The sequence below is a fragment of the Tauraco erythrolophus genome, chromosome 27, assembly GCF_009769465.1.
Source record: "Tauraco erythrolophus isolate bTauEry1 chromosome 27, bTauEry1.pri, whole genome shotgun sequence".
Lineage (NCBI taxonomy): Eukaryota > Metazoa > Chordata > Aves > Musophagiformes > Musophagidae > Tauraco > Tauraco erythrolophus.
Genome location: NC_141491.1, coordinates 6,651,546 through 6,676,197, shown reverse-complemented (window position 1 = coordinate 6,676,197; position 24,652 = coordinate 6,651,546). Strand labels below are relative to the sequence as shown.

Genomic DNA, 24,652 nt, shown 5'->3' with positions numbered 1-24,652 from the left:
CCAACAACCGTTTGCCTTTCGGTTCGCTGCGGCTGCACTGCGGTGAGGGGGCAGAGGTTGGAATGGGCACCCGTGGAGCCACATTTCCCCATCTTTCTAGAGACCGCTCCATCCCCTAGAGACAATCTTTGGTTTTTGAGTTTCGAGGTTTTTTTCCCAGAGAGCTGCAGGCAGGAGGTGGTTGGAGATGGAGCTTTGCTCCATGGCTGGTTTTCTTGCTGAGCTCTGCTCTGCCTGCCCGGGCAAAGCCTGTGGGAGGGATGAGCTGCTCCACTCACTGCGACCATGCTGATTTCCCTGTCACCAGTGGTGGCAAAGATGGCCCTGCCTTCCCGTGGGTGCTTTGGGTGGGATGGGGTGGTGGTGTCAGGGAGTCACCGTGGGGCAAGATGAGAGCAGAAACATGGCAAGATGGGGTGGTTGGCACCACGTGGGAGGACATCGGGGATGGATGGGGCAGAGATGGGGCACAGACACCAGTAGTGGCTTGAGGAATGGAGTGACAGAGGTGGTCCTCATGCCACTGGAGGATGGTCCTGGGTGATCAGGAGATGGTCTTGGGTGGCTGGGAGCTGGTATTAGGTGACCAGGAGCTGGTCTTGGGTGGCTGGGAGATGGTCTTAATTGACCAGGAGGTAGGTTTGGAGACCAGAAGAAGGTTTTGGGTGGCCAAAAGGGGCCCATCCTTCCTGTGGTGAAGCCCCACTTGTGCCCATGTAGCTTTTCTACAGGGACTGCCATAGGGACCTGGGAACATAGGGATGGGGCTGCACATCCCTGGGGGAGGATGTCACACGTGCTCTTGCCCTGTGGATCCCTGTGGGAGAACATCACGTATGTCCTCACCCTGGGGTGTGGGGTGCAGCAGCCGCCTCCCGGGATGGAGACATTGAGCACCCATGGTCAGTGGGGGCCAAGACCAGGGTCTGGTGTGGCAAAGGGGATGTGGGTGCTCCCTCATGCCCACCCCTCACCGTGCCAATCCCTGCTCAACCCTCCTCTCTCCCCACAGCCTCGCCGGCAGCCACCTTGCCAGGATGAACGGGACGGCCAACGTCAACCCTGCCGGCCGCAGCCACTACACCTCCGCCATCCCGGTGCCCCGTGCTGTGGCCCACAGCAAGCTGCACGCCGTGCCCTCCCCGAGCACCTCGGGGACCCCCGTCCCCCACGGGGCTCCATCCTCCCGGCCAGGGAAGTCACCATCCCCTGGCCCCAAGACCCTCAAGCCCAAAGGCGCTGGCAGAGCCGCCAGCCGTGAGCCGTCTGAGGGCAGGGACAGCAGCCCCGGCGTCCCTCACCACTGGGGACAGAAGACCCCAGCGAGATCCCTGGTGTCCCCTGGGAAGTGGCCAGAGGCAGCGGGGAGTGGGAGGAGGGGGGCAGGCAGGGTGGGGGGACCCACTGAGCTTCCCAAGCTCCCTTGGCACAGGGCAGGGGTGGGGGCAGCTGGGGGGATCCCCTGGGAAGGGCAGTGGGGTGGCCATGGCAGGGACGGGGGATGAGCCCCATGGTGGGTCACAGGGCAGGGGTCCTGTGTTTGGGTCAGGGGCCATCACCTTCTCCTCAGCCCCCCTGCACAGCCACCCCGTCACCGCCACCGTGGCACCCTTCCAGTACCGGTGAGTCCCTGGGGATGAGGGGTCATGGGGCTGTAGGGGGCATGGAGACAAGGGGAGGGAGGCAGACGGGCACAGTGGGGGTGGCCATGGGGAATGGCAGGGTTGGGTCTGGGGTTCTGCCCCAAAAGGAGGGTTCCCACCAGGTTTGGGGTGCTGGGAGTTCCTAGGGTACCCATGGGAGCCAGTGTGGGGCAGGGGATGGGCTCAGTGGGGAATGGGGTGCCCTGGGACCCCCCCGGCAGAGCCCAAGGCATCACGTTCCCATCTCCAGGGGGTTCCCAGCCAGATGCACCCTCTGATGCACCCCTGCTCCCCCCCCGCCTCCCACCCCCAGGCTGCAGGAGGACCAGGAGGAGGAGAGGGCCACGTCCCCGGGTGACGGCTGCCCCGGTCCTGCGGAGGGCCCTGACCCCGACCCCAAACCCCGAGGCCTGAGTGAGTCCAAGGGGGTTTGCCGGGGATGGGGGGGTCTTCCTGGGGCCTGCCATGACAGTGCCAGGGGGCAGAGGCTCATCCCCGTGGCCCCATGCCCAAACGAGAGCCTGGGCTGGAGGTCAATGGGGTGGCAGGGAGGGAACCCCCACACAGGAGGTGCCCCGACTCCCCTGGGAATGGCACGGCTGCAGCTTCCGTGTCTGGTGATCCCCATGGCCAAAAAAACTACACTCAGCGGCGTGGCCTCACTCGGGCACGGAAGCCACATTGGCATCCCCTGCTGTGGCTCCGGCATGGGTGATACTGCCGGGACATCGCCCTGCTTGGCTCCTTTCCCTCCTCTTCCCACCTTCCCAGTGAGCTCCAGGAATGACCCATTTCCAAGAAGCCGGCAGAGATCCAGAGCGGAGGCGGGTGCCGCAGCACCGCTGGCTCCCCGCACCCACTGCAGGGGCTCCCCTTTTTTGGGATGTCAGTGAGCCTGAGAGCAAGCTCCCCGCTGCAAGGTTGGGGACACGCCAGTCCCCTCCACTGTTTGCTTCTGGGGGAAGATTTTGGGGGAGGCGGCTGTTGAGGGGATGCTGGGGCGGCGGTTGCCAGGGCAGCAGCAGCGGAGGATGGCGGGATGCTCCAGGGATGTGCAGGGAAGGGGAAAAATAAGAGCCGGGAGCTTCGCCGGGTGATTCAAAGGGACAGAAGTCGGTCAGAGCCGCGGTGGTTCCCGGCACAGCCCGGCTTTGTGGCGGGGTCCCAGCACTGCCACTGCGCAGCTGGAGGGAAATGGGGTTCAACGCTGAGCCCCGATTTGGGAAACATCGAAACCAGAAGCGAGTGGGAGGATTTTCTGGGAGAAAGCAGGAGGGGAGCGAGCCGGGCTGGCGTGCTCCCAGTGCAGCTGCCCCGCTCGCCGCGGGGGAGGTTTTGGGATCGGCTGAGAGGGTTTGGACTGGGGAAGGGGCGGGATCCTTTCCCTTGCTCCACACCTCCCGTGGCCGCCCCGGCCCATGGCATCTTCCAGGGCTCTGTGGGGCCTGGCCAGAGGGCACAGGAGACATCGGGAGGCCCCGGGTCACCCCACCAGTCTCAAAATGACATGATACCCCCAAATTCACCCCCTGCAGCAGGACCTACACTCCGGCAACAGCCCCGTAGCTCCGTGCGGGGTGGAACAGAGCGGTTTCGGGGTGCAGCAGGGTGGCTTGTGCACCCACTGCGCCCAGCAGCACCTTTTGGTGCAAAACACCCTTTTTTGGGGGGCACCCTTTGCTGTCCCATCCAGGCCAGGTTAGTTCAGGGCTCTTCAGCATTGCCATGGGTTGAACCTCGAATCGCCTGGGGTGGCTGTGCTGCCGTACGGGGGGGTGGCCTGGGGGGGCTCACACTGCCCCCGGCCCTCCCGGCTCCTTATCTCGCAGCATAGTGATGGGCTCTAATGCAATATTTTCCGGCGGTTGCCATGGCAGCCCGCGTGAGGTCACCAAATAGACTTAATTCACCCCTCCCCAGGGACGGGTAATTAATGAAAAATGATGATAACCAGATCCCGCTCCCCCTCTTTTTCCCCCCTGCTTAATTCCCCCGGATCACTGGAGAGGCCCTGCTGGGTTTGGGGGCCACAGTGTCCCTTGGGGGGCTCCTGGGGCCACCCTGGGCCCTTCCTGCATCATTTGGGGTGAAGCAGGGAAGTTTTGGCCCCCCTGGGGCTGGGTGTGGGGACCGCAAGCAGGCGGGATGGGGGGTTGCTTCGTAGCTGGGTGCTGGGGCATGGGCTCCCCCCCAGCTTCACCCACCTCCCAGCCAGCACCGGGCACGGTGGGATGTGGGATGGAGCGGGCAGGCGCTGGTGGCCGAGGCGAGGGGCAGCCCCCGAGGCACCCACGGGGGTGCGCGCAGCTCCGCGCCTGCCAGCTGCACCCCTCGCCCCGGGGGGCCCGCCCCGCCCCGCGGTCCCGCACGGCCCCGCTGCCCCCGGGGTCCCAGGCGGTGCTGCGGGTCCCGCACGGTCCCTCCGCCCCCGGGGTCCCACACGCCGCCGCTTCCCCCGCCCCGCCGTGCTCGGCGCTGCACGGCCCCGGGCCCGGCGCGCGCCCCCGCCTCGCCCCGCCCCGCGGCTCGCGCCCTCCCCGCCGCGGGCGCGCGCGCCGGGCCCCGCCCCCTGCCCGCGCCAGCCGGGCGCGGAGGAGGGCGGGCCCTTTTTGTTTGCCCCTGACATTCCGCTGGTTCGCAGTGTCCCGCCGGCGGCGGAGCAGCGAGGTGGGGCCGCGCCGCTCACCCCCCGACCCGCACCCCCCTCAATCTCTTCCCCGTCCCGCTCCGCCCCGCGCCGGTGGGGCGGGCGCTGACGGCGCTTCTCTCTCTGTCTCGCCCGGTGTGTCCTCGGTGCCGTCGCCGCAGCAGCAGCGCCCGGCGGGTTAAATGGTTGCAGCGCGGGGATGCTGGGGAGCAACCTCAAGAGCCTTCCCGACGTGGAGCTGGGCGAGGAGGAGCGCGGCTACCGGCGGGGCCCCGACGGCGGCGCGGTGATGCCGAAGCGGGCGAAGTCGGCGGCGGCGGCGACGGGGCCGCGGGGCGCGGAGCTGCGCGTCTTCAAGGCGAGCAGCGCGGAGGGGCGGCTGCCGGCCGGCTCCAACCTGCGCAAGCAGAAGTCCCTCACCAACCTGGCCTTCCTCACCGACGCCGAGAAGAAGCGGCAGCTCTACGAGCCCCGCTGGAGCGACGACATGGCCAAGGCGGCGGCACCGGGGGCGGCGGCGGGGGGAGGCGGCCGGGGCGGCGGCGGCCCCCGCGGCCGGGAGGCGCCCGCCATGTCGCGGAGCCTGTCCCGCTCCGAGCACTCGCTGCTGCCGCCGCGCCCCGCCGGCCCCGCCAAGCCGCCGCCCGCCGGTAAGCCCAGCCGCATCCCCCGCGGGCCCTATGCGGAGGTGAAGCCCCTCAGCAAGGCCCCGGAGGCGGGCGGCGGCGGCGGCAAATGCGACGACGAGCTGCTGGGCGGGAAGGGGCCGGCGGTGGCGGCGGGCGCGGAGGAGAAGCCGTACCTGAAGGTGGACCCCGAGCTGGTGGTGACGGTGCTGGGCGACCTGGAGCAGCTGCTCTTCAGCCAGATGCTGGGTGAGTGCGGCCGTCGCGGGTGGGGAGATGGCAGGAGTGCGGCCGCCCGAGGTGGCGGGGGGTCCCGCCGCCCCCGGGAGGGACCTGCGGGAGCCGTGGCGGTGTCCCCGGCGCGGGGAGAAGGGATGCTGAGGGAGGAGGCGCCATCGGCCAGCCCGGGGGCGGCACACAGTTGCTCTCGCCTTGGCTGCAGCTCCTCGGGAGGAGACATGGCAGCTCATCCTCCTCTCCACGTCTTCTTGGTCGCCCCTTGTCTCCCTGCTCTGCCAAAAACGATGGAGGTGCCTGGCCAGGTGCTGCAGCCGCTCCCCGCCATCGCCCCGGGGGGTTGACCTTGGCCACTCTCGCCAGGAGGTGCCGCGGGGGGTCCGCACCGCTGCCCGTGCATTGGGCAGGAGGTGTCGGATCCAGAGCTGCTGTGAGGCTCCGGCTGAGGAGGCCCCTCCGAGGACGCTCCTCCGAGGATGCTGCCGCAGGGGTCGCGTGAGCCGGTTCCAGCCCACAGCCGCCTGCATCTCACTGTCCGGGCAGGTTTGGTCCCTGAGCCCGCGCGGTCGAGAGCTCCATGTGTGCGTGGTGGGTTTTCATCCCAGCAATGTGGGCACCGGCCGTGCCTCCGACCTCGACACCCACTGCCCAACGCGTGGGCCGCGGCACCGGCTGTTGGCACAGGCCTGCCCAGCCCTGGCGTTTCCCTCGTGGCCCGTGCTGATCTCCAGGAAACTGCGGCAGCCTCGGGAGCCCTCTGCTTCCCGCTAAAGTTCACTCTCCTCCGCGTTCCAACCAGCAGCACCTGTGGGCTCTGCTGGGCGATGACCGTGGGGGACTCGCAGCTCCAAAGATCTCTGGTGTGAGAAGGTGGCAAACGAGCTCTGCACAGCTGTCATGGTGCTCCTGGTGTCCGAGCTAGCTGGGTTTAAAACACTGGTGGTTGGTGGCAGCGGGGACAGCGGTACAGGCAGGGCTGGGAGCCCTGGTGTGTCCAGTCCCTTCAAGTTCCCTGCCCGAGACTCCGTTTTATGGGGCCAGAAGCTTCTCCAGCGCTAAGGGAGCTGGCTCGAGATGCCTTCTCCGAGCTGCATTTCTCTCCATGGGGAGAAGGGGGAGAGATTCGCCCTGGCTGGGGGCGTGGGGGACATTTGGAGAGGTGGAGTGAGCTGGAGTACGTGCAGGCGCCCGTAAAGCCGTGCTTGCTGGCTCCAGTTCCCTGCTGCACGCTCTGTTGCTCCAGGAGCCTTTGGAGTGTCCCAGCCCCTGCTCCAGTGCAGGCCTCTGGCACAGCGGGCACCGGTGCGTGCTGGCACACAGGCATGGAGCCTCCCAGACCGTCGCCCTCGGCCCCCTGGTCGTACACAGCCACGGGAGCAGCAGCGGTGATGTGCGCCCTGCCCGATCCTCTCCCTGGCAAGGGTCTGCCCCAGCTGCTGGAGGATCCCGGGACTCGCTGGGGCTGTGGAATCAGCTCATGGAAAGCCACAGAGTGAGCTCAAGGCGTGGGCAGGCAGATTGTGAGGATGAGCAGGCTGGAGGTGTGAGGTTGGCCTCGCAGCAGGGGCTGTGGGGGCTCAGACTGCCCTGGTGGTCCCACAGCTGGGCTCATGGGCATCTGTCCTCAGCCCCAGTGCTAGGGTAACACCAGATGCCATGGGAGCAGGGCAGGGTTCCTGGAGGGTTTGTCACCTATGAGACTAACAGATCTCCACCCACTGGTGTTGGCATGCCTGGGGGGATCCCAGTGTCCCCATGATGCTCTGTTCTTAGATGGGGGTTTCCTCAGCAACCCCAAGGGAAGTTCTTGCAGTTTCCTTGAAGGTGCAGGGCTGGCCCACGTGGGGGTGACTCCTGGTTTGTGGCAGTTGCTGGAGTACCACAGGTCCTACCTGCAGGACAGGGACTTGTGCGCACACTGAGGAAGACCAAGAGTTTTGGAAGTGCCGCCAACACCTCCTTTGGTTTCTGGGGTGGTTGCCCAGCCTCTGCCCGCATCAGGGCCTGCTTCAGGGCCACAGGGCTGACCTTGACCTTGGGAAGTGTTGAGCGTCCCTCTGGACTGCACTTACCATCTGAAGGCTCGGTCAGCTGGCCCATGAGGGCCAAACTCTGTTGAATCTGTCCTGTGAACTCCCCTGCTCTGTGTATTTGCTGGAATAGATAATTTTCCAAGATGTATGGACTGCTGGGCTTCCTGCGGTGGGGACTGAGGGCTGGCTGTCCATTGCTGGGTGGGGACAGCACCTGGGGTGGACAGGGCAGGAGCTTAACCCTGCTGAAACATCGCTTTCCTTCTGTGGGGATGTACTTCTCATGTTCATGGGAGTTGTGCTGTTGAATCATACCTGCTTAACCAAGCCAACCATGACCTGGCATGTCCTTGATGGCCCATGTGGTGGGGATGCTCACAGGAGCTTGGGGATGTGCAGAGGAGGGAGCAGTGTGACAGTGGTGGTGGCTGCTCCATCGCTTCATGTGTGCCATTGGCAGAGCCACGGCTGGGGACGCGTGAGCCTGGACATGCGCTGGGCTTCTGGTCCTGACCCCTTTGCTTGTTGTCTGGTGCGATCCAGCCGGATGAAACCTTCTCCAGGAGTGATGGTACCGTCCATAACCTGGCTTCTTAAGGGAGAGGTTGTTCCTGTGGTGGGGACAGACCCAGAAGGGACAGGATCCCACTTGCTCAGAAGAGTGGGCTTCATGCCCCGCTAGGGCTGGTGAGTAGGGCCAGGAGAGGGTCTTTCTCCTGGTTGCTACGGGAGGTGCTTGGTAGGGAGGGAAGGTTTCTCTGCTGTTTTCGTGGATCCCTTTGGCAAGAGAAACACCAGCCTGAGCTGTTTGGCCAAGTTTGCCGGAGGACACCCTATCCAGAGTGGCACGAGAAGACCTGAAAGCTTGGTTTGTGCTGGGAAGGAAGAGGTTGGAGTTGCAGGGACTTTCAGGCTCTGCAGACCTTGTTGTCCTTGAACTGTTGACCTGTGTTGAGAAGCCTGTGCTGCCTCTGCCTGCCCCAAGTTCCTTGCTCCACCAGACGTGATGGCTTGCAGAGACCTTCTGCGTCTTTGGTCTCCACACCCGAGTTCTCATCTCCACCTCGTGCTCCTCCTGCCAGGAGCACTCCTAAGCCTCTTCTGGCCAAAAATACAGTTTATTTATTAGTGGCCAAATGTTACCTCTCATTCTGTTGCTGCCGCTGTGTCATCTGTTTGATGGCACCGAAGCCTTTGTAGAGCTGCTGGAGATGTGACCACGTTTGAAGCTGAGCAGCCCGCACAAGATGGGAGAGGTCACTGGGGCGCAGCAACCACATGTACTTTGTAGAGGCTATTTCCATCATCCAAATTATACATTTCACTTAAACCAAAGACTGAGGCTTCTCATCAAAGCTGGCTGGCAGCTGGGGCTGCTCATTACACCAGCGCCCGGCCGCAGGATGAAGGGTACGGAGGGTGCGTGGCCAGCGTGGTGGCAGAGCTCGCCGTGCAGAGCTCGCCGTGCCCGTCTCTGCGTGCGGCGCACACGCACGGGCAGGTGTAGAGGCGCACGCGGGCTGCGTGCGAGTTCGTTAGCGCTGGGGTGCGGTGCCCAGCGTGATTGCTGCACTTACCTAGAGGTCCCTGGAGCACCTCCAGGATCCTGCAGTTACTTTCTGCTGCCATTTCCTTGGCCATCTCGTGCTGTACATGGTGCCTTTTCAGTGGCTGCTAATTCACTTCTGTGAATTCACGGCTGGAATTGCAGGGCCAGAGCCCAGGCGAGCACACATCTGATCCCGGGGGAGACGGTGTTCCCCGAAATGCTCGCTGCAGGAGTCTCTGCAGCCCTGCCAAACTCTGCAGGTGCAGCTGTAACCCGTCGTAGTCCTGCAGCCCTTGGCTGGTGGCAGGTGGGCGATGCCATCCTTCCCTGGGTGGCCCAGCGGGGATATCCTTGCTGGGCAGCAGGTGCCCACGGAGACCTGGTACCTCCGCGGTGCCGACACGCAGGCAGGACAGACCCCGGCTATGCCAGCAGCCCGTCGGTGGTGGGGAGGAGAGCCAAGGGGCTGGTACGGGCAGATGGGCTCCTTGAAGGGCAGGAGCTTATTTTGCATCTGATTGTGGTCGGTTTAAAAAAGAAACCACAGCGCAGGAAAGACACTTGGTTGGTGTCTGACATGTCCCATGTGAGCACGTTCCTGGCTCCATTAGAGATGCTCTCACCAAGGAATCCCTTCCCAAGGAGGGGTGGTGACCATCCTTGCTGGCCAGGCACATGCTATGGGATTAAAAGGAGCACCTCTGCCCCACGGTGTCCCTCCCTCTGCCCCATGGCATTCCTGGCTGTTTAATGAAGCACTAACAGGCCGTGTCAGTGCTGCCAGCGATAGCCAGGCTCCATGGCAGGAGACGTGAAGAGGTCAGAGACCAAGTAGCTCTTCACGGTGATGGGAGCGGGTTATTGCCTCGTAAAGCGCTGCAGCTGTCCCGATATCACTGTCACGCTAACGTTATTCCTCTCTTAAGGCCTCTGTGTGATGGTGTCTGTGCAACGAGCTCATCAGGGTGGGGGTTTATTTCCTTCTGGCCACGGAGCTGGACTCCTGCGTCCTCCTGGACACTGATACCCCTTGTCCCCAGCTTTGCATCTTTGGCTTCTCATGCTGTGGCACGTGTCTCTGTGCCCACAGCCCTTCCCCAGCATGAGTTCACTCTGCCATTGCCCTGTTGTGTCCATTTAGGTTACCAGCTCATTGCCTTCCTGTGCAGCTTCTCATGGTGCCAGTCAGCAATTTCCCTGGTCCTCCCTGCCCGCTTTCACTCGAGCATCCGAGGACAGTGCTTGGCTGATGCTTGTGCCCACTGCACAGGGGAGGATTCGTTCCGGCTCAGTGCAGAGCCAGAGCGTGCACCCTCTGAGGTGTGTAACCTGTGAGTGACGCCAGCCTCCAGTGCCAGCCCGTCTGCCGTGGCCAGCGTGTGCCTCCCGGCTTGCCTGGCTCAGCCGTGGTCCTGCCCGGGGGGAGACCAGGTGGTTTTCTGCCATTCCAGGGTCAGCCCACGCAGCTCGCCTGGCTCTGCAGTGTCGGGCAGACCCAACGCCATGTCCTCTGAGTTGGTCACTTGTCCGGTCCAGAGCATCCTTTGTGCCACCGCATGCGTGGCATTTGATGCCCTGCGTGCGCAGTGGCAGCAATGTCCTGGGGCTGTGCATGTGTGTGGCGTTTCTGGTACTGGTGGCATCTGTGGTACCTGGGTCTGGTGAAGCTGCTGGGTCTGGATCCGCTTGCTGGGTGGAGCGGGGGTGGCTCTGCCCTCCTGGGGTGGCTCAGTCCTCATCCTCTCCAGGCTTGGCACCCTGAGAGTGTCCCGTATGGCGCTGCGGGGACGCAGGGCGTGGGAGATGAGCTACGGTGCGATTCTGCTGTATCCCCTACCCTGCAAAGTCACGTCCTCCTCCCGGCACATGAAGCAGCTCCCCCGGGGAGCGAGGGGAGGGGTTGCCGGTTCTCCGGCTGCGAAGCGGTGAGCTCGGGAAGGCAGAGTACGTGCGAGGCGAGGAGCCCGGCCAGGGAGGGTTGGCATTGCCTCGCGGTGGGCCGGAGGGGCGCGGGGCGAAGGGGGCGCGGGGCGAAGGGGGGAGCGGGGCTTTCCCACGCTGCTGCATTGCAGCTCGGAGCCGAGGAGCCGAGCGCGGAGGGGAGCTGGGAAGGCAGGGGATGCTGCATTGCAGGGCTGAGATTAGAAGCTGTGCAAATGGAGATGTGCCTGTGTCAAGGCGGGTGTGACACTGAAGAGCAGTGCCCAGCACACCCGCTGATCTGCTCGTCTTGCCTCTGATCCGTTTCTTCCACGTTTTGTTTCGCTCCAGCATTTCTTTCTTTCCTTATGCTGTTATTTGTCTTGTCCAATTGAAGCGGTAATGTATTTTTTATTAATTCAGGAGAAGGGCTGAGATTCATCTCCCGCTGGAACGAGCTGCTGGAATCCACATAGGGGAGCTTAGCACCAGTACAGTGTGGCTGGGCAGGAGTTTTCCTCGCTCCTGGGAGCAGCCTTGCAGCAGGCAGGTGGCTCAAGAGCCTTGTGGCCCCAGCGCGACGTGTGAGCTCCCCAGAGGTGCCACATGGGCCGACCACGGGCAGGCACGTGCCCCTGGCGAAACGCAGGCATGTCCTCCAGCAGGGACACTTGTCTCCACCTTCGGGAACGTGCGAGCGCACTGGTGCTGCAGGGAGCGCGGGATTCCCATGGCTGCCTGGTGTCGGCATCGGTGATGCTTTACTTACTCCACGTCCTTCTTCGGTGTCGTGTTGGCCTTGTTACCTCTGTCCTAGAACCCTCCTGCTTGTCCAGAGGTGAATGCTTTGCAGCCCTCCCATGGCCAATGTACCTGCAAGGGTCTGGCCTGAAGCATCCCCTGAAATTACGGAAGGAGTTTACAGCAAATCCAGGAATTAGTTTCTGAAGGTGTAAAGGCAGGGCTGCTCTGTCCTCGCGTTTCCCCCAGGCTGGATCTCAGCCGGTGGCAGCGCGGGTAAGGAGGGGATGGTGAGCTGGCCAGGAGGGACCTTCCACAGGGGAGCCGGGAGGTGATTTTCAGTCGAGAACTGGGCTCGAGGGTTTTGTGCCGGGCTCACAAAGCCGTAGTTTCCTCGGCAGGTTGTGAGCCTGACTTGCAGCCACAGGTGACACAGCGGGAGGGCTGGGCTCTGTGCCAGCTCCGTTGGCTCACCAGCCGGTCGGCTGGGTTCGGCTGTGGGATGGGAACCTCTCCTGTTCGGTGAGCTGGAAGGATGGCTCATGGCTGAGGTCCTCTGCAGCTCGGTGAAGCTGCTGGAGGTTGTGGTCGTTCTCATGTGACCCAGGAAAATGGAAAGAGCCATGCTGTCGGTGCTGAAGCCTGTGGTGTGTGAACTGGAGGGGGAAATGCTGTAACTGCAGCATGGCAGAAGTGCAGCACCACGCCTTTAGCACCAGGGAAAGGCTGAACTGCTTTCATTTCTAGTGCCAGCTCCGATGGGCACCAGCCTGCGTGGTTGAGATCTGGGGTTGCTCTGTGTCCCACCTCTGCACGTTTTGTCACCAGGTGTGACAAAGCTGGTGACGAGACCCCGCAACCAGACAAGCGTCTTCCATAGTGCCCTTACGAAGGGCATGGTCTTGGCCAAACCCAAACCCAGTCCTTACTGGCTCTGCTGGGAGCCCAGGCTGGCTAAAGCCGAGCTTTTGTGAAGTTTACACCTCTGTCCTTTTTCAGTGGGAACGAAATGTCCCCAGTGCGGGCACTGTCCCAGCCCCTGCGCTCAGCAGCCTGGCTCTCCAGGTTTGGCGAGCAGCCGTGAAGCACGTTTGAAGCTGCGACTCAGGTACGGCTCCGTCGCTGGCTATTTATAGCCGTGTGAGCTTTCAGCGTAGCCGTGGGCTGAGAATAACTCACCGATGAGACACTCCTCGAAATCACATGTCCGTTGCCCATGCGCAGCAGCATCCTCTCAGGCTTCCCGCATGGCAGCGTAGGGTACGTTTTGGCCCTGTGCCAGCCCGCATCGGCACAAAAAGGAGTTTACCCCGGCGTTTTGTCTAGCCTGGTGGGGGCCAGCTGATTTGTCGTGGCATGGCTGCGTGGCTCCGTCCTCAGCAGGATGCCATCAGCCTTCTGCGGGGAGCATGGTGGGGACCCCTTCACATGTGGGCGCAGTTTGGGTGCCATAAAACCCACCCTGTGCAGAGCAGCCCTTCTCTTTCGTAGCCCGGCGTGTGGGGAGATGTGGGTGCTGGCAGGAAGGGGAGCGAGGCAAAGGAACCTGCTGTTCGGGCTGGAACCTGCGATGTTGAAACTCATTTCTTTAATGAACCCCTCCGGCTGGAAGCGTTAGACACTGTCGGGGTGTTTCCAGGTCGCTTTATCTCTGACTTGGCATTATGTTTCCAAGCTGATGCAAACAAGTGGGAGAAGAGATAGTGGCTAATGCGCATCGATTGCGGTGGCGTGGGTAGAGCTGGGCTGGCAGAAAACACGCCGCGGCCGTTCAATGGGGCGAGCGCGTCCCTCCCCAGCCGGTTCCTGGCGTGGTGCCGCGGGGGACGCGCTGTCAGCCTCGCAGGTGCCCGCTCCCGCGTCCCGAGGCTTCTCCCAGCTTCGGTGGCTCAGAGGCCAGAGGCAGCTTTGGTGGGGCGAGTACAGTGTCATGATCAAACTGGGCTTTTCGGCAGGCTCTGAGGTGGGAGCGCTGCTTTGCAGCAGTGGGGACAACTGAGTCCCCCCTGTGTTAAAACCAGGCAGGAAGGCATTTGACAGATTGTGACTGGGACCTGGGACTGTCCAGCTCTGCCAGGGCAGGACCAAGGTGGGACCGCGCATACTGCGGCCACCACGAGCGCAGGACCCACGGCCACCCAGCTGTGGCCTTTTGCAGCCACCTCGCCTTTAGCCTCCAGGCTTTCACTGCACTAGGAGAGTGATGACGATATAGCTCCAAACTCCCAATGTGCAGAGCAAAAGCAAGGGAAATAATGAACTTCAGTTTCCTCCCCATCCCAGCAGGGAAGACAGACAGACGGACAGTGTCCTGGAAGTGTTGCTGCTGTGAGTCCGAAGAGGCGTGTGCTGGTTCCCAAGCTGTTGGCCTTATGCTGCAGCTGGGCTCTGCTGGGCTTGGTGTGGCTGCAGACCGAAAGGTGGGAGTGAAATGAGTCGTGCTCTGCTGGTGCTCAGTGTGTTGCTTTCCTGTCCCGCTGGGCTGAGGAAGATGATGGTGCCGAAGGGTAGCAGCGGTGGGGAGTCAGTGGGGGCAGCCCGTGGGCTTTTCTCTGGTGCTGCTCCAGCTACCACAGGGCACGGTGGGCAATGGCTGCCCTGCACTCCAGTGCCTCCCACAGACCTCAGGTTCATTTAAAAACATAACAAAAACCCTTCCAGGGAATTGGAGTCGCCCTGGACAGTCCACGTGTTGGGATGGACAGCGACGAGGGGTCCTGGGAGCAGAGGGGCCACTGTGCAAGAGTCCCATTTGATTCATAGATTCATAGATTCAGATTTCTAGGTTGGAAAAGACCTTAGAGATCATCGAGTCCAACCATCCCTAATCCCCATTAAACCATATCCTCAAGTAGAACATCCACCCTATTCTTAAACACATCCAGGGATGGGGACTCAACCACCTCCCTGGGCAGCCTATTCCAGTGGCTGACAACCCTTTCAGAGAAGAAATACTTCCTAACATCCAACCTGAATCTCCCCTGACTAAGCTTATGCTCCTGGTTGTGGTGGTTTCTCTCCCAGATAACATGCACAGAGACGTAGTGTGGGCTTAAAATCTTGCTGGGCCTGCGGAATGTGCTGGCCAAGGGGAAGCACCGGCATTTGCCTGACTCCCAGCCGCAGACCTGAGTCTTCTGTGCCTTGGGCTGTTCGTAGCTGGGGGCTGACAGATCATCAGCGCGTTGTCTTCTGGCAAATTCCATTTTGGTGGCTCATCCCGGGTTGATTTGAGGCTGGATGTGTCACTGTCTGGACCTCCTGTCTCCTGCTGTCGGGTGGTTAAATGCACCTGAAGGTTGGCTGCACCCTGACCCCGCGGGGAACAGCAGCACCCAGAACAACCCCCACACCCTCTGCTCCTGCGTCCTGCGCCGGCGGTGCCACAGGCACAGCTGTCACGGCACAGAGAGGCTTCCTGCCCTACGCCGTGTCTCGGCCTTTCTCCCCAGGACTCTGCCCTGTGTTGGAGCACGAGGCACGGCCCGTCGTGCCGCCATCCCCAGCTGGCACAGCTGCAAGGGAGCCGTTACAGCCTGACAGCTGCAGCAGCCCTGCGGCTGTTCAGATTTACCGTGGAGACCAGAATGTTCCCCAGCGGTTTCAGGGATGCAGGAGGTACGGAGCTGATGTCCTTCAGGCTGAGCACAGCAGCAGTTTGGGGACTGATTCACCAGTAGACCAAGACCCTCCTTCCTTACAGGCAAGAACATCTGGAAGAGGGCAGATGCTCAGGCAGCAGCACCTTCAGCCATCTCATTTCATTTCCCTGAACCCTTGTAGTTGTGCGTTTGCTGCGCGGTGCCAAACAGCGTCCCGGTGCTGCTGGAGCACTAATATCCATCATCCGGCTGCAGTCTGGAGAGCACTTAAAAATTTTGTGCTATTTTCAGTTACTTTTCCAAGTTGAGCTTATTGGTTCATGGGCATCTGCTCCCAGATGGAGAACATGTGGCCGGTTCCTGCGAGAGGAGGGGAGCGGCCCCGCTCATAAAGCAGTGTGGGGGATGAGCGAGGGAATCTCTTCCTGGAGCCTGCGAGATGCTTTCGGGGCTGTGCGGAGCGGGGCCTGGAGGTTCGGATTTTAAAGCTGCTCGGGAAACTCTCCGCAAGCAGAGTCTGCGTGACAGCGTTGCCGTGGTGGGAGCTGTCTCCCGTCAGACAGTTTATTAGTCGTGGGGAAGGTGCGGTAACCCGGAGGCAGGATTAGATCTCGGCTCAGCTGCTGTTTGCACTGCTCCATGCTTGCCAGCCCTGCTTACTTTTGAAAGCGAATGGCAAGTCATAAATTTTCCAGGGTGATTTCCTCGGCAAATAGTCATTGTGCTAAAACTGGTGATACTCTTGGGGTTCCTGCAAATCTCCCTGCCTTGAGCGGCTGCGCGAGTACTTGCGAAATGTAACGGCACGTGAGGAGGAGAGAAACCCAGAGCTCCGATTCAAAAGTGAATTTGCAAAGCAGCTTTTCCAGCCTCACGTTCCCAAGCGGAGCGTGTTAACGCGTACGCCGCTGCCGTGCTGCTTCCCCAGACCAGCTGCTCGGTGCGCAGCGGTGACCAGCGGGCCGAGGCCGTGCTCCCTTTGCTCCGCTCTCGGTTTGCTCATCGTTGCGTTCCGGGGGCAGAGGTGCTGATTTGTTTTGTTGCTAAGATTCTCGTTCCCTTTGTGGGAATAAAGCAAGTTTTGTTTGGTTGAGATTCTCTATAGCTTCACAGACAAACCAAATCTGGGTTGCCAGCTTCTTTTTGTATTGCAAGAGATGCCTGTTTTCCATCCCAAACCCATCCATGTTTTGCAGCTCAATAGCACATCCTAGACAATGGCTTTAGAAATCAGATGCCTGCATTTTGGACCCATAGTGCTGAGGCAACGCCAAGCGACGCACGCACGGGGTGCCAGGATTCGTGCGCATGGAGAGAGAGAGAAGGAGGAGGAAGAGAAACTTGCTCCAATGGGATGTTTCCAAGGAGATCATAGTAATGATCTTCCATTTCCATGTGGCTTTTCATCCCCTTGCGGAGCGTTCTCGCTCCTAAGCGGGCATTACACGTGCCCTGTGTGGAGAGGGCAGCAGCTGTCCTTAAAATGCGCGTTGGAGCGGGGAAGCTCTGGCGAAGGATCTGCCCGCAGTGGGAGCGGTGACCCCTGACACTGCGGGGATGCTCAGGGACACAGGATGTCCCTGCCCCAGGGGACTTTCGGTGTCCGTGGCAGCTAGGCATGGCACACCGGTGTAAGGAGTGACCCGAGTAACGATGTCTGAGCACGTCCCAGTCCTTCCCCAAATCAGTGTCGCAACTGGGACATGCATCCCATCAGCCAGCATCCAGTTTGGAGCTGCCCTGTGGCTGGACGTGCTCCGGCACTGGGTTTGTTGGAGCGAGCGCCCTGTTACGAGCTGTTCGGGTCTCTGCGGGCTCAGCTGGGAGCAACAGCCAGGGTTTGCGGTCAGTGCCGGAGCAGGCTGCATCCCACACCGACATTCAGGGTGGTTTTCCTGGCTCGTCCGTCCCTTTTTCCCTGGCTGAGGCTGGCTGCTGTGCTGGGGGAGCCCCGTTAGCCCAGGGAGGATCCAGGGCTCTGCGGAGCGTCAGCGAGGCCGCATCCGCTGCCGGGGACACGCGGGAGGCTGGTTAATAGATGATATTCCCTCGTCCTTCCGAGCGCCTCTCGCTTTCCAAGAGGAGGAAGGCGAGTCTGGAGCTCTGCTTCTCCCTGCACGGAGATGGGTTTGCAAAAGCCACAGTTTCTTCCGCTTTTTTTTTTTTTTCTTTTTTTCTTCCTTTTTTTCCTGCCCTGGAATTTTTCCCTGGCCTGATGAATTTTTAAACAAAAACATGGTGAGGAGAAAACAGGAGAGAGGGGGGGGAAACCCGGGAGAGGATATGGAGGGGGGAAAAGTCTTTTCAAAACTGGAGTGATATGAAGTGGAAGTGAAAGTTTAGGGTGTGTTTTTAATTTTAAAATTCCAAATAATTTGAAGTCACTTTATTGACAGGAGAAAATACCTTTCCTAATGCTCTTTTTAATAAACCCCGGTTTTACAAGTAGAAGCTGTTGAGTGAAAAATACCGCGGAAATATGGAAGTAAAAGGCAACTGCTGTGTCCTTTAATTCCTCCCTCGCCGTGCTGGGGGTCAGTGGTCACTGGCGACGGGGGGACAGACCTCCCCTCCCCCCAGATGCTTGTCCATTTGCCAGCAGGGGATGGCAGGGTTCGTCACCTGTATGTGGTGGCTTGGCATGAGGGCAGATGCGGACAGATGTGGTTCCGTGCCCATTTGTGCAGGGCGCTGAGCGGAGGCCAGGCTTCAGGTGCAACAGGTCAGAATTCAGCCCAAATTCGTGCCTTCCAGCTGTTTGCCCTCCAGCTGCTTAACACTGGAGAAGGTGAAGGAGGCAAGAGAGAGCCTGAGGATGGAGAGGGGAGGTGGAGGCAGGCAAAGGGGCTGACTCGCACAGCTGGGCATCACCAGAGACCCCCAAAACCTCATCACCAGCAAGGCTGGTTCTGCTCTGTAAGCCAGGTTCATGCCTGGTGCTGCTGCCAGTACTTCCCATACTTCTGAGCTGCAAAATTCCCCACCTGGAATACTGCATTCAGCTCTGGAGTCCCCAACACATGAAGGACATGGAGCTGCTGGAGCGGGTCCAGAGGAGGCCATGAAGATGCTCCGAGGGCTGGAGCACCTCTGCTCTGGAGACAGGCTGAGAGAGTTGGGGCTGTTCAGCCTGGAGAAGAGAAGGCTCTGGGGAGACCTTCCAGCACCGTCCAGTGCCTAAAGGGGCTACAGGAAAGCTGGGGAGGGGCTTTGGACAAGGGTGTGTAGTGACAGGACATGGGGCAATGGCTTTAAACTGAAAGAGGGGAGATGTAGATTGGATCTAAGAAAGAAATTTTTCACTCAGAAGGTGGTGAGGCACTGGAGCAGGTTTCCCAGAGAAGCTGTGGCTGCCCCATCCCTGGAAGTGTTCAAGGCCAGGTTGGATGAGGCTTTGGGCAACCTGGTGTAGTGGAGGGTGTCCCTGCCCATGGCAGAGGGGTTGGAACTGGATGATCTTGAAGGTTCTTTCCAAGCCAAACCATTCTGTGATTCTGTGAAAAGTCATCTGGAGAGTTTGAATCGGTGATGTAGCCGTGAGAGACCATGGACACCTTTCTGTGCCATCCTTCGTCTGCTGCGGAATTCTTCCCCTGCCGTGTCCCAGCACCACCGAGGTGAGAGCCGCTGGAGACGGTCTGCTCCCGCTGCTCCGGTTGGGTTGGGCTGCTTCACGGCCGTTGGCTTGGCAGGGAGAGCAAGTGATGTTGGAAACACAGCTTAAATCCGTCGCCTTTCAATTTTGCAGAGCAGAGAGATCTCCTAGCGGATCTCATTGTGTTTCATACTGGAGCAGAAAAAGAAACATTTTATGGTATTTTTTTCAATGACTTTCCAAATTATTTTTTTTTTCTTGGTAAACTGTCTGCAGTCACTTACAGTGTTCCTGAAGGGATTAATTACTCGCTGGAGCTCATTGTGTGTATTTCATATTCAGAACTGTTGGATGCAATGCCTGGCTTGGATCGAGTGAGGGGTCACATGGTGGGTTTTGGTTTTTTTTGTGGGTTTTTTTCATCCTTTTTCCCCTGTTCTGTTCTATCTGTCAGGCTCCTGGTGTGAGTGCTCCCAGTTGCTGATTTGGTGGTGGCTCAGTCGATACGCCGCACGTGATTGCAGCCGACTTGCCTGCCCCACGCTCCTTTGTCAGGGGGAAGCGCAGCCAGAAGAAGACAAATTGCTTCCTTGTTTGAGTGACTTTTGGCTGATGGTTTCCCCCAAGCTGCAGTACTGGCTCGGCTTTTCCTGCAGCGGTCGTGGCTCTGGGCTGCGCGTCGTCAGTGCTTGGAACGGCCCCCGGAGCAAATGTGGGGAGAAGAGCTCACAGCACATCGCGAAGCTGCTTCCCACGGTGGAGGGGGGATTGTTTAGTGCCGGCAGCCGTTGCGCGGAGGTGGGATGTCTTAGGCAGGATGAATCCCGGCTGCGGTGCTGCCGGAGACCCCACCGCGCCGGCCTTGGAGGGTCGCATCCGCAGGAGGGCCCTGCCGTCGGGACAGCCGTGCGCTTGGCACTTTGGCAGCGTGGGGAACGGCATTGTCTCCAGCTTGGCAGGGGGGGATCCCAAATCATCCAAGCCGGAGTGTATAATTTGGCATGTTCTCGGCATTCTTAAACAGTTCCTGCAGCACACGGGGGACACACGGGGGATGGGAGCTGGTCGCTGTGCGGGGGTTTGGAGGCGAGCGGCCGCTCTGCTGTTTAACGTCCAAGCGAGCCGATGTGCCCGGGGGCTCGTGGCTGCTGTCACTACGTGTCACTCAGCCCTTGGTGTTGGCGGGTGCGTGGCGAGGGTGGCAGCAGGAGGTGGCACACGATGGAGAGCTGGGATGCTCCACTGCAATCCCTCCTGTCGGTGCCGATGCCTTTTTCAGAGTGTTTCTGCCCTGCCCGTCCCTGGCACTGCCAAGCCCACAGTAAAACTTGGATTCATTGGGTGGAAGAGCAGCTCTTTGCATTGAGTCCTGAAGCGTGTCAGAGTCCCTCCCCTTGCTGTAACACTGGTGAGGGATTTGAGGTGAAGAGCGCTCTTCCTCCATGGCATCTCCCAGGGCACCCTGGGCAGGGGTGCTGTGGGCTTTGGGGTCCCAGGGATGAGAGTGGGGCCTGAGTGGTGGCACCCATGGAGGTGGCACAGAGCTTTCTGATCCCAGGCATCCCCTTCCCTCCTGCGGCACACCCAGGTTTCCTGAAAGAGACAGGATCTTCCTTCTCTGCAGATCACCTTTGGTGGGAGAAACCACAACTTCTGCTCAAGAAAACCTTTTCCCGTGGTGGGGACCCACTGAGGGCACCCCGCAGGTTGGGAAGCAGCCGGAGGACAGCGCGGATCCTGCTGCCGAGCGCACCAAGCCCTCGCCCCGCACTCTGCTCCCAACAGGGAGCCGTGAGGGCTGAGAATGGACAATTTATTCATACGCATCCCTCTCCCTGCGAAGGGTGCTCGAGGCGCTGCACAGCAATTAAAACAAGTTCGTGATAATAGCGCCGGCAGAGCAGCGGCGCGCGCTCTGGAGGGGTGGCGGATTTGGTGGTGCCGAAGATCGATGGGGGGGGACCGGTGCTGCTGACCTCCCCGGCGGGGACTCAGCATCTCCCCGGCAAGGGGATGTGAGGCGACGCTGCGAGGTGGCAGGATGAAACCCTGGGTGTCATTGCAGCCGCTGTGCCGGGTGTGGGGCTGCGGGAGGAGCAGGGCGGAGGGGGCCGCAGGATGAGGAGAGGAGCGTGGGGCCAGCACTGCTCCTGGCTCTGGTGACGGGAAGGCACCTTCCCAGGTCAGGTCTGGAGGAGATAATGGTGCTGGCAGAGATAACGGCAGCGTTGGTGGGGTGGGCAGTGTGCTGCTGGGTGAGGCAGGGGTGCGATGCTCTGCGCATCCTTACTGCAGCGAGAGGGTGGCCCTGGGGGAGCAGGCACAGAGGTACTGAGCTGCTTTATCCCACCTCTGGGCGGGGACCCCAGAGCTACTGGTTCCTGTCAGCTGCATGGACAGTCAAGGGGTTGAACACAGGATTTGGGTGCGTCGCTGTCGGAGCCACAGTGTCCTCTTCCAGCAAACCTGCTGCTCGCTGCGTGCCAGTTCGTCTTTGGGAGAGCGTAGTGGGTTTGCTTCGGGATGAACGTCAGCTGGGCAGTGTGCCACTGACGAGGTGGACCGAAGGGACCCTGAAGCGTGCGATGTGCACGTTGGTCCTCACCCCCTCCTGGGTTGCTATTGCAGATGCTGCTATGATTTTCAGGGGGGTGAATCTTGCCTTGGTGCTTAGTAGGATCAGCACCCCCGGGCACCATGTCAGCCAGCAGTGCTCACCCACCCCACTGCTGGGCGACAGCAAGTGGAGGGAGACCCTGAGCCTTGCGGGATCCTGGTGATCATATGTGCAATGGACTTGTTTCCGGCTCTCTGCAGGCTGCTGCACGCGGTGCCAGAGTGAATTTGGCACCTGGCCCTCCCGCGAGGCTGGGGCCGGGGGCGAGAAGAAAGGCTGAGCCTTCCCCGCTGGCAGGAGATTCAATTACCCCCACGCTCGCACAATGGCCGTTTATCTCCAGGAGCAAAGCCCTGGTAACCGTCAGGGCAGAGCGTGAAGGGCTGATTAGAGGGTGTGCGGGGAAGGGTGCCGGGGTCGCGTGCAGGCACTTCCCTTCCCATTTCCAGGGCTTTCCGTGGTAATGGCTCCTATTTTCCTCCGTTGTTAGGACGTCACTCACACGCGGCTCGAAGGACATCTGTCAAAACATGTTCCCCCCGGTCCGCGGGGCTCCTGGGGAAGAGGGATCCGTTGGCCCCTTAATGAGCCTGACATCAATTAATCATCAGCCTTAAAAATTAGCATCGTGGCAGTACACGGTGGAGGGAAACGATTCCCCAGATGGAAGCAAAAATAGCCTCGGTTATCTCCCTCCTCCCACGGGAGGTGGCAACAATAGATCCAGTAACGAGGCTGGAACTCGTTCAAGCTGGGTTTGCCCCCCTCCTGCCCTGGATCATTTCTTGGGGTGCTCTTAGGGGACCACTTTGTGCAACGGCTGATGACCTTCCTTGGGGTCTGGTCTTGCCTGCAGCTGGACCCTCATGGGCTGGCATCCCCTGGGCTTTGCAGAGAGCCCAGGGCGAGCTCGCAGGCGCCTGAGCCCCTTCCTGAGGCTGCGGGTTTGGAGGAGAGCAGCACCACAAGGGTCTCTGGAGCTCTGGTTCTTCTGGAGCTCATCCCTGGGCAGTGAAGTTGGGCCAGGACAAGGGTTCAGCTGCTGCCTCAAGGGCATGTCCTGCTCCAGGCAGGCTGTCCCTCGCCCCTCTCCAGGGTAGCAGCTCTGAGAAGCGCTGGTGCCCGTGGCAGCTTGGTGAGTGCCTTGCCAGCTCTGATGTACAGGAGCTTGGCAGTGGGCTGGAGGTCTCCAGAAACCCTCCGTCCGGGAGGTGACTTGGGCACCTTCCTTGGAGGTTCACAGTGACCTGGCGTTTGTGCCTGTGCCACGCTGGGATTTTCCATGCATTGTTCCCAGGCGAGCTGTAACCTGAATGAGCAGCTCTGCTGCCTGTAGCCTCCTGCAACTTCAGTTTGAGGTGAAGAGTCTCCAGCACCGGCTGCGTTTTGGGTCCGTTTCGGTGGTTTTGATGAGCCGCTGCAGCTGGCGCGGCAGCCAGGGAGGACATTTTGCATTCCCGCTGGAGACGCACGAGGGCTCTGGCTGATCCGGTGATGGACAGACAGACCGAGTGTCTACCAGAGCCCAGCTGAGGCCGGGGAGAATTGTGTTGGCCACGCATTGCTCTGCACAAAGCTCGCAGTCACAAGGCGAGGGGGACAAAAGGCTCCCTGTTCGCTCCGTCCCAGTGGGTGCAATTCCAACAGTTAAAAAGCAAATGTGAGTTGTTTGTCTCTTGTGAATATAAAGCTTCCCCAAGCATGGCCGTATTCTGGCTGGGAATGGGGAGTTTGGCTCCGCTAATGACTCTGTTCTCCCTACAAAACAGAGCCAACTGGAGCGAAGAGCTGCCTGGCCGGGCCCTTCCCCGCCGACCCTGGTACAGGGATGTGGGCCGAGGACGGGACGGGCTCCTGGGTCTGATAAACGCCCTTTCAGCCTGGCCTGGGTGCCCAGCAGAGAGCAGCGGGGAGGGATGAGCATGGGGACCTCTGCCTGTTGTACCAGAGGGTGACTGCCACCCGTGAGCATCCTGCCAGCACCTGGGATCTTCTCCTGCGCCCAGGCGGTTTGGTGTCCTCCGCAAAAAGGAGCCCCGGGCAGGGCGGGCTGGCTCCCTTGAGTCATCACATCTGCTGATGTGGAGCATCTGACTGAGCCCAAGGGCTGTTGTCGCAGATCGAGGAGTTGTGTTGCTCCTTATGTGAGTTTGGGTGGCTGCCCTGCTCCCTGGGAATAAAAACCCAGGCGAACCCCCATGGCGCTGGGTTTTTATTCCCAGACCAACCGGAGAATGAAGGAGACGGGTGCACGTGGCTGAGGGTGCGATGGTGCAGGGCGGTGTGCCTGGTCCCAGGCAGCCCTGTTGTGCCGGGGAGGGGGACAGGCAGTTGTGAAGCTGCTGTGGGACCTGGAGGCGGATACGGGTCTGGGAGGAACGTCTACGAACCACGCGCCTGTCTCAGTGCACGGATGGATCACACCATCTACATGGAGGATCCTCAGCCATAATGAAGTCGTTGAGATGGTGCCAGCACCCGATGTGGAACAATCCCAGGCTGTGTGTGGCTTCCTTTGGGGGCACTTAACCCCCACGTTTGTGGCAGCTGAGCTGTGCTACATGCAGCCCGTGGGCATCTTCACCCTTCCCCAAGGGTGTCCCTTCACAGCTGCTTCTGCATCCGCCCCATCCTCCCCTCGGCTCGCCTGCCCTCCGGGCCACGGGGTCTTTGGAAGGAGGGTTGTGCATGGCGAGGAAGGGTAGTTGTGGGAGGAAGGACGTGGCCATGGCCAGCTGGCAGCCCTGTGCCCTCTGTCACACTGTGAGATCCGTGCAGGGAACCCAGCTGGGTCCTCGAGACACAGTTAGAAGTGGGTGCAGGATTCCCCTTGCACCCACATCCCCCTCTGCCAGGCAAAGCCCAGAGCGGGGGCTGGCGACGTCCCCAGCTGTAGGGCACATCTGGAGGACACCGAAGCAGTTAAGTGAAGGGCTGATTTGTGCTATAGAAACCCGCAGTTCCTTCCTTTGATCCTCTGAATCAGCCCATTGCCTCCACCGTATAAAGCCCCATTTATCTCCACTCTTCCCAGTAAGTTTGAAGGCGGTCGCAGCTCCGTGGCTCCTCAGCAGCAGCGAGCTCACCCGGCTTTCTCTTCCGCTGGAGCAGAATCAGGTGAAATCTCTATGGCAACTAGCAGATGACAGCGAGTCTTGTTGCCTTGGAAATGAAGCAAGGGGAAAAAAAAAAAGAAACACACAACCCACCCAAAAAGAGCCATCTGGAATTTTGAATTTCCACAATGTCTGACCCGCATCTGGTGACACGTGGGGAGCGTGAACCCGCTGCCGCCGGCTGCTCTGGGGCTCCGAGGCGGGGCCTGTCTGCACCTTCTGCCTCGCCGTGGGGTTTTTGGTGGGTTTTTTTTTACTCCCCCCTCCCTTTCTGGCTTTTTTTCTTTTTCTTTGCGCAGAGTCTGCAGCGTCGTCTTGAATGTCTG

General features: G+C 60.6%; 1 protein-coding gene across 3 annotated transcripts in view; it reads left to right on the top strand.

Annotated features, from left to right (window-relative positions):
* Positions 1 to 4,633: 4,633 nt before the first annotated feature.
* NAV1 (neuron navigator 1) overlaps positions 4,634 to 24,652 on the top strand; it is a 55,859-nt gene continuing 35,840 nt past the window's right edge. For all 3 annotated transcript variants that reach the window (XM_086627474.1, XM_086627473.1, XM_086627472.1), the window contains exon 1: positions 4,634 to 5,165. In XM_086627474.1, coding sequence (XP_086483600.1) covers positions 4,778 to 5,165 — 388 coding nt within the window. In that variant the 5' untranslated portion in view covers positions 4,634 to 4,777. The remainder of the gene's footprint in view (positions 5,166 to 24,652) is intronic.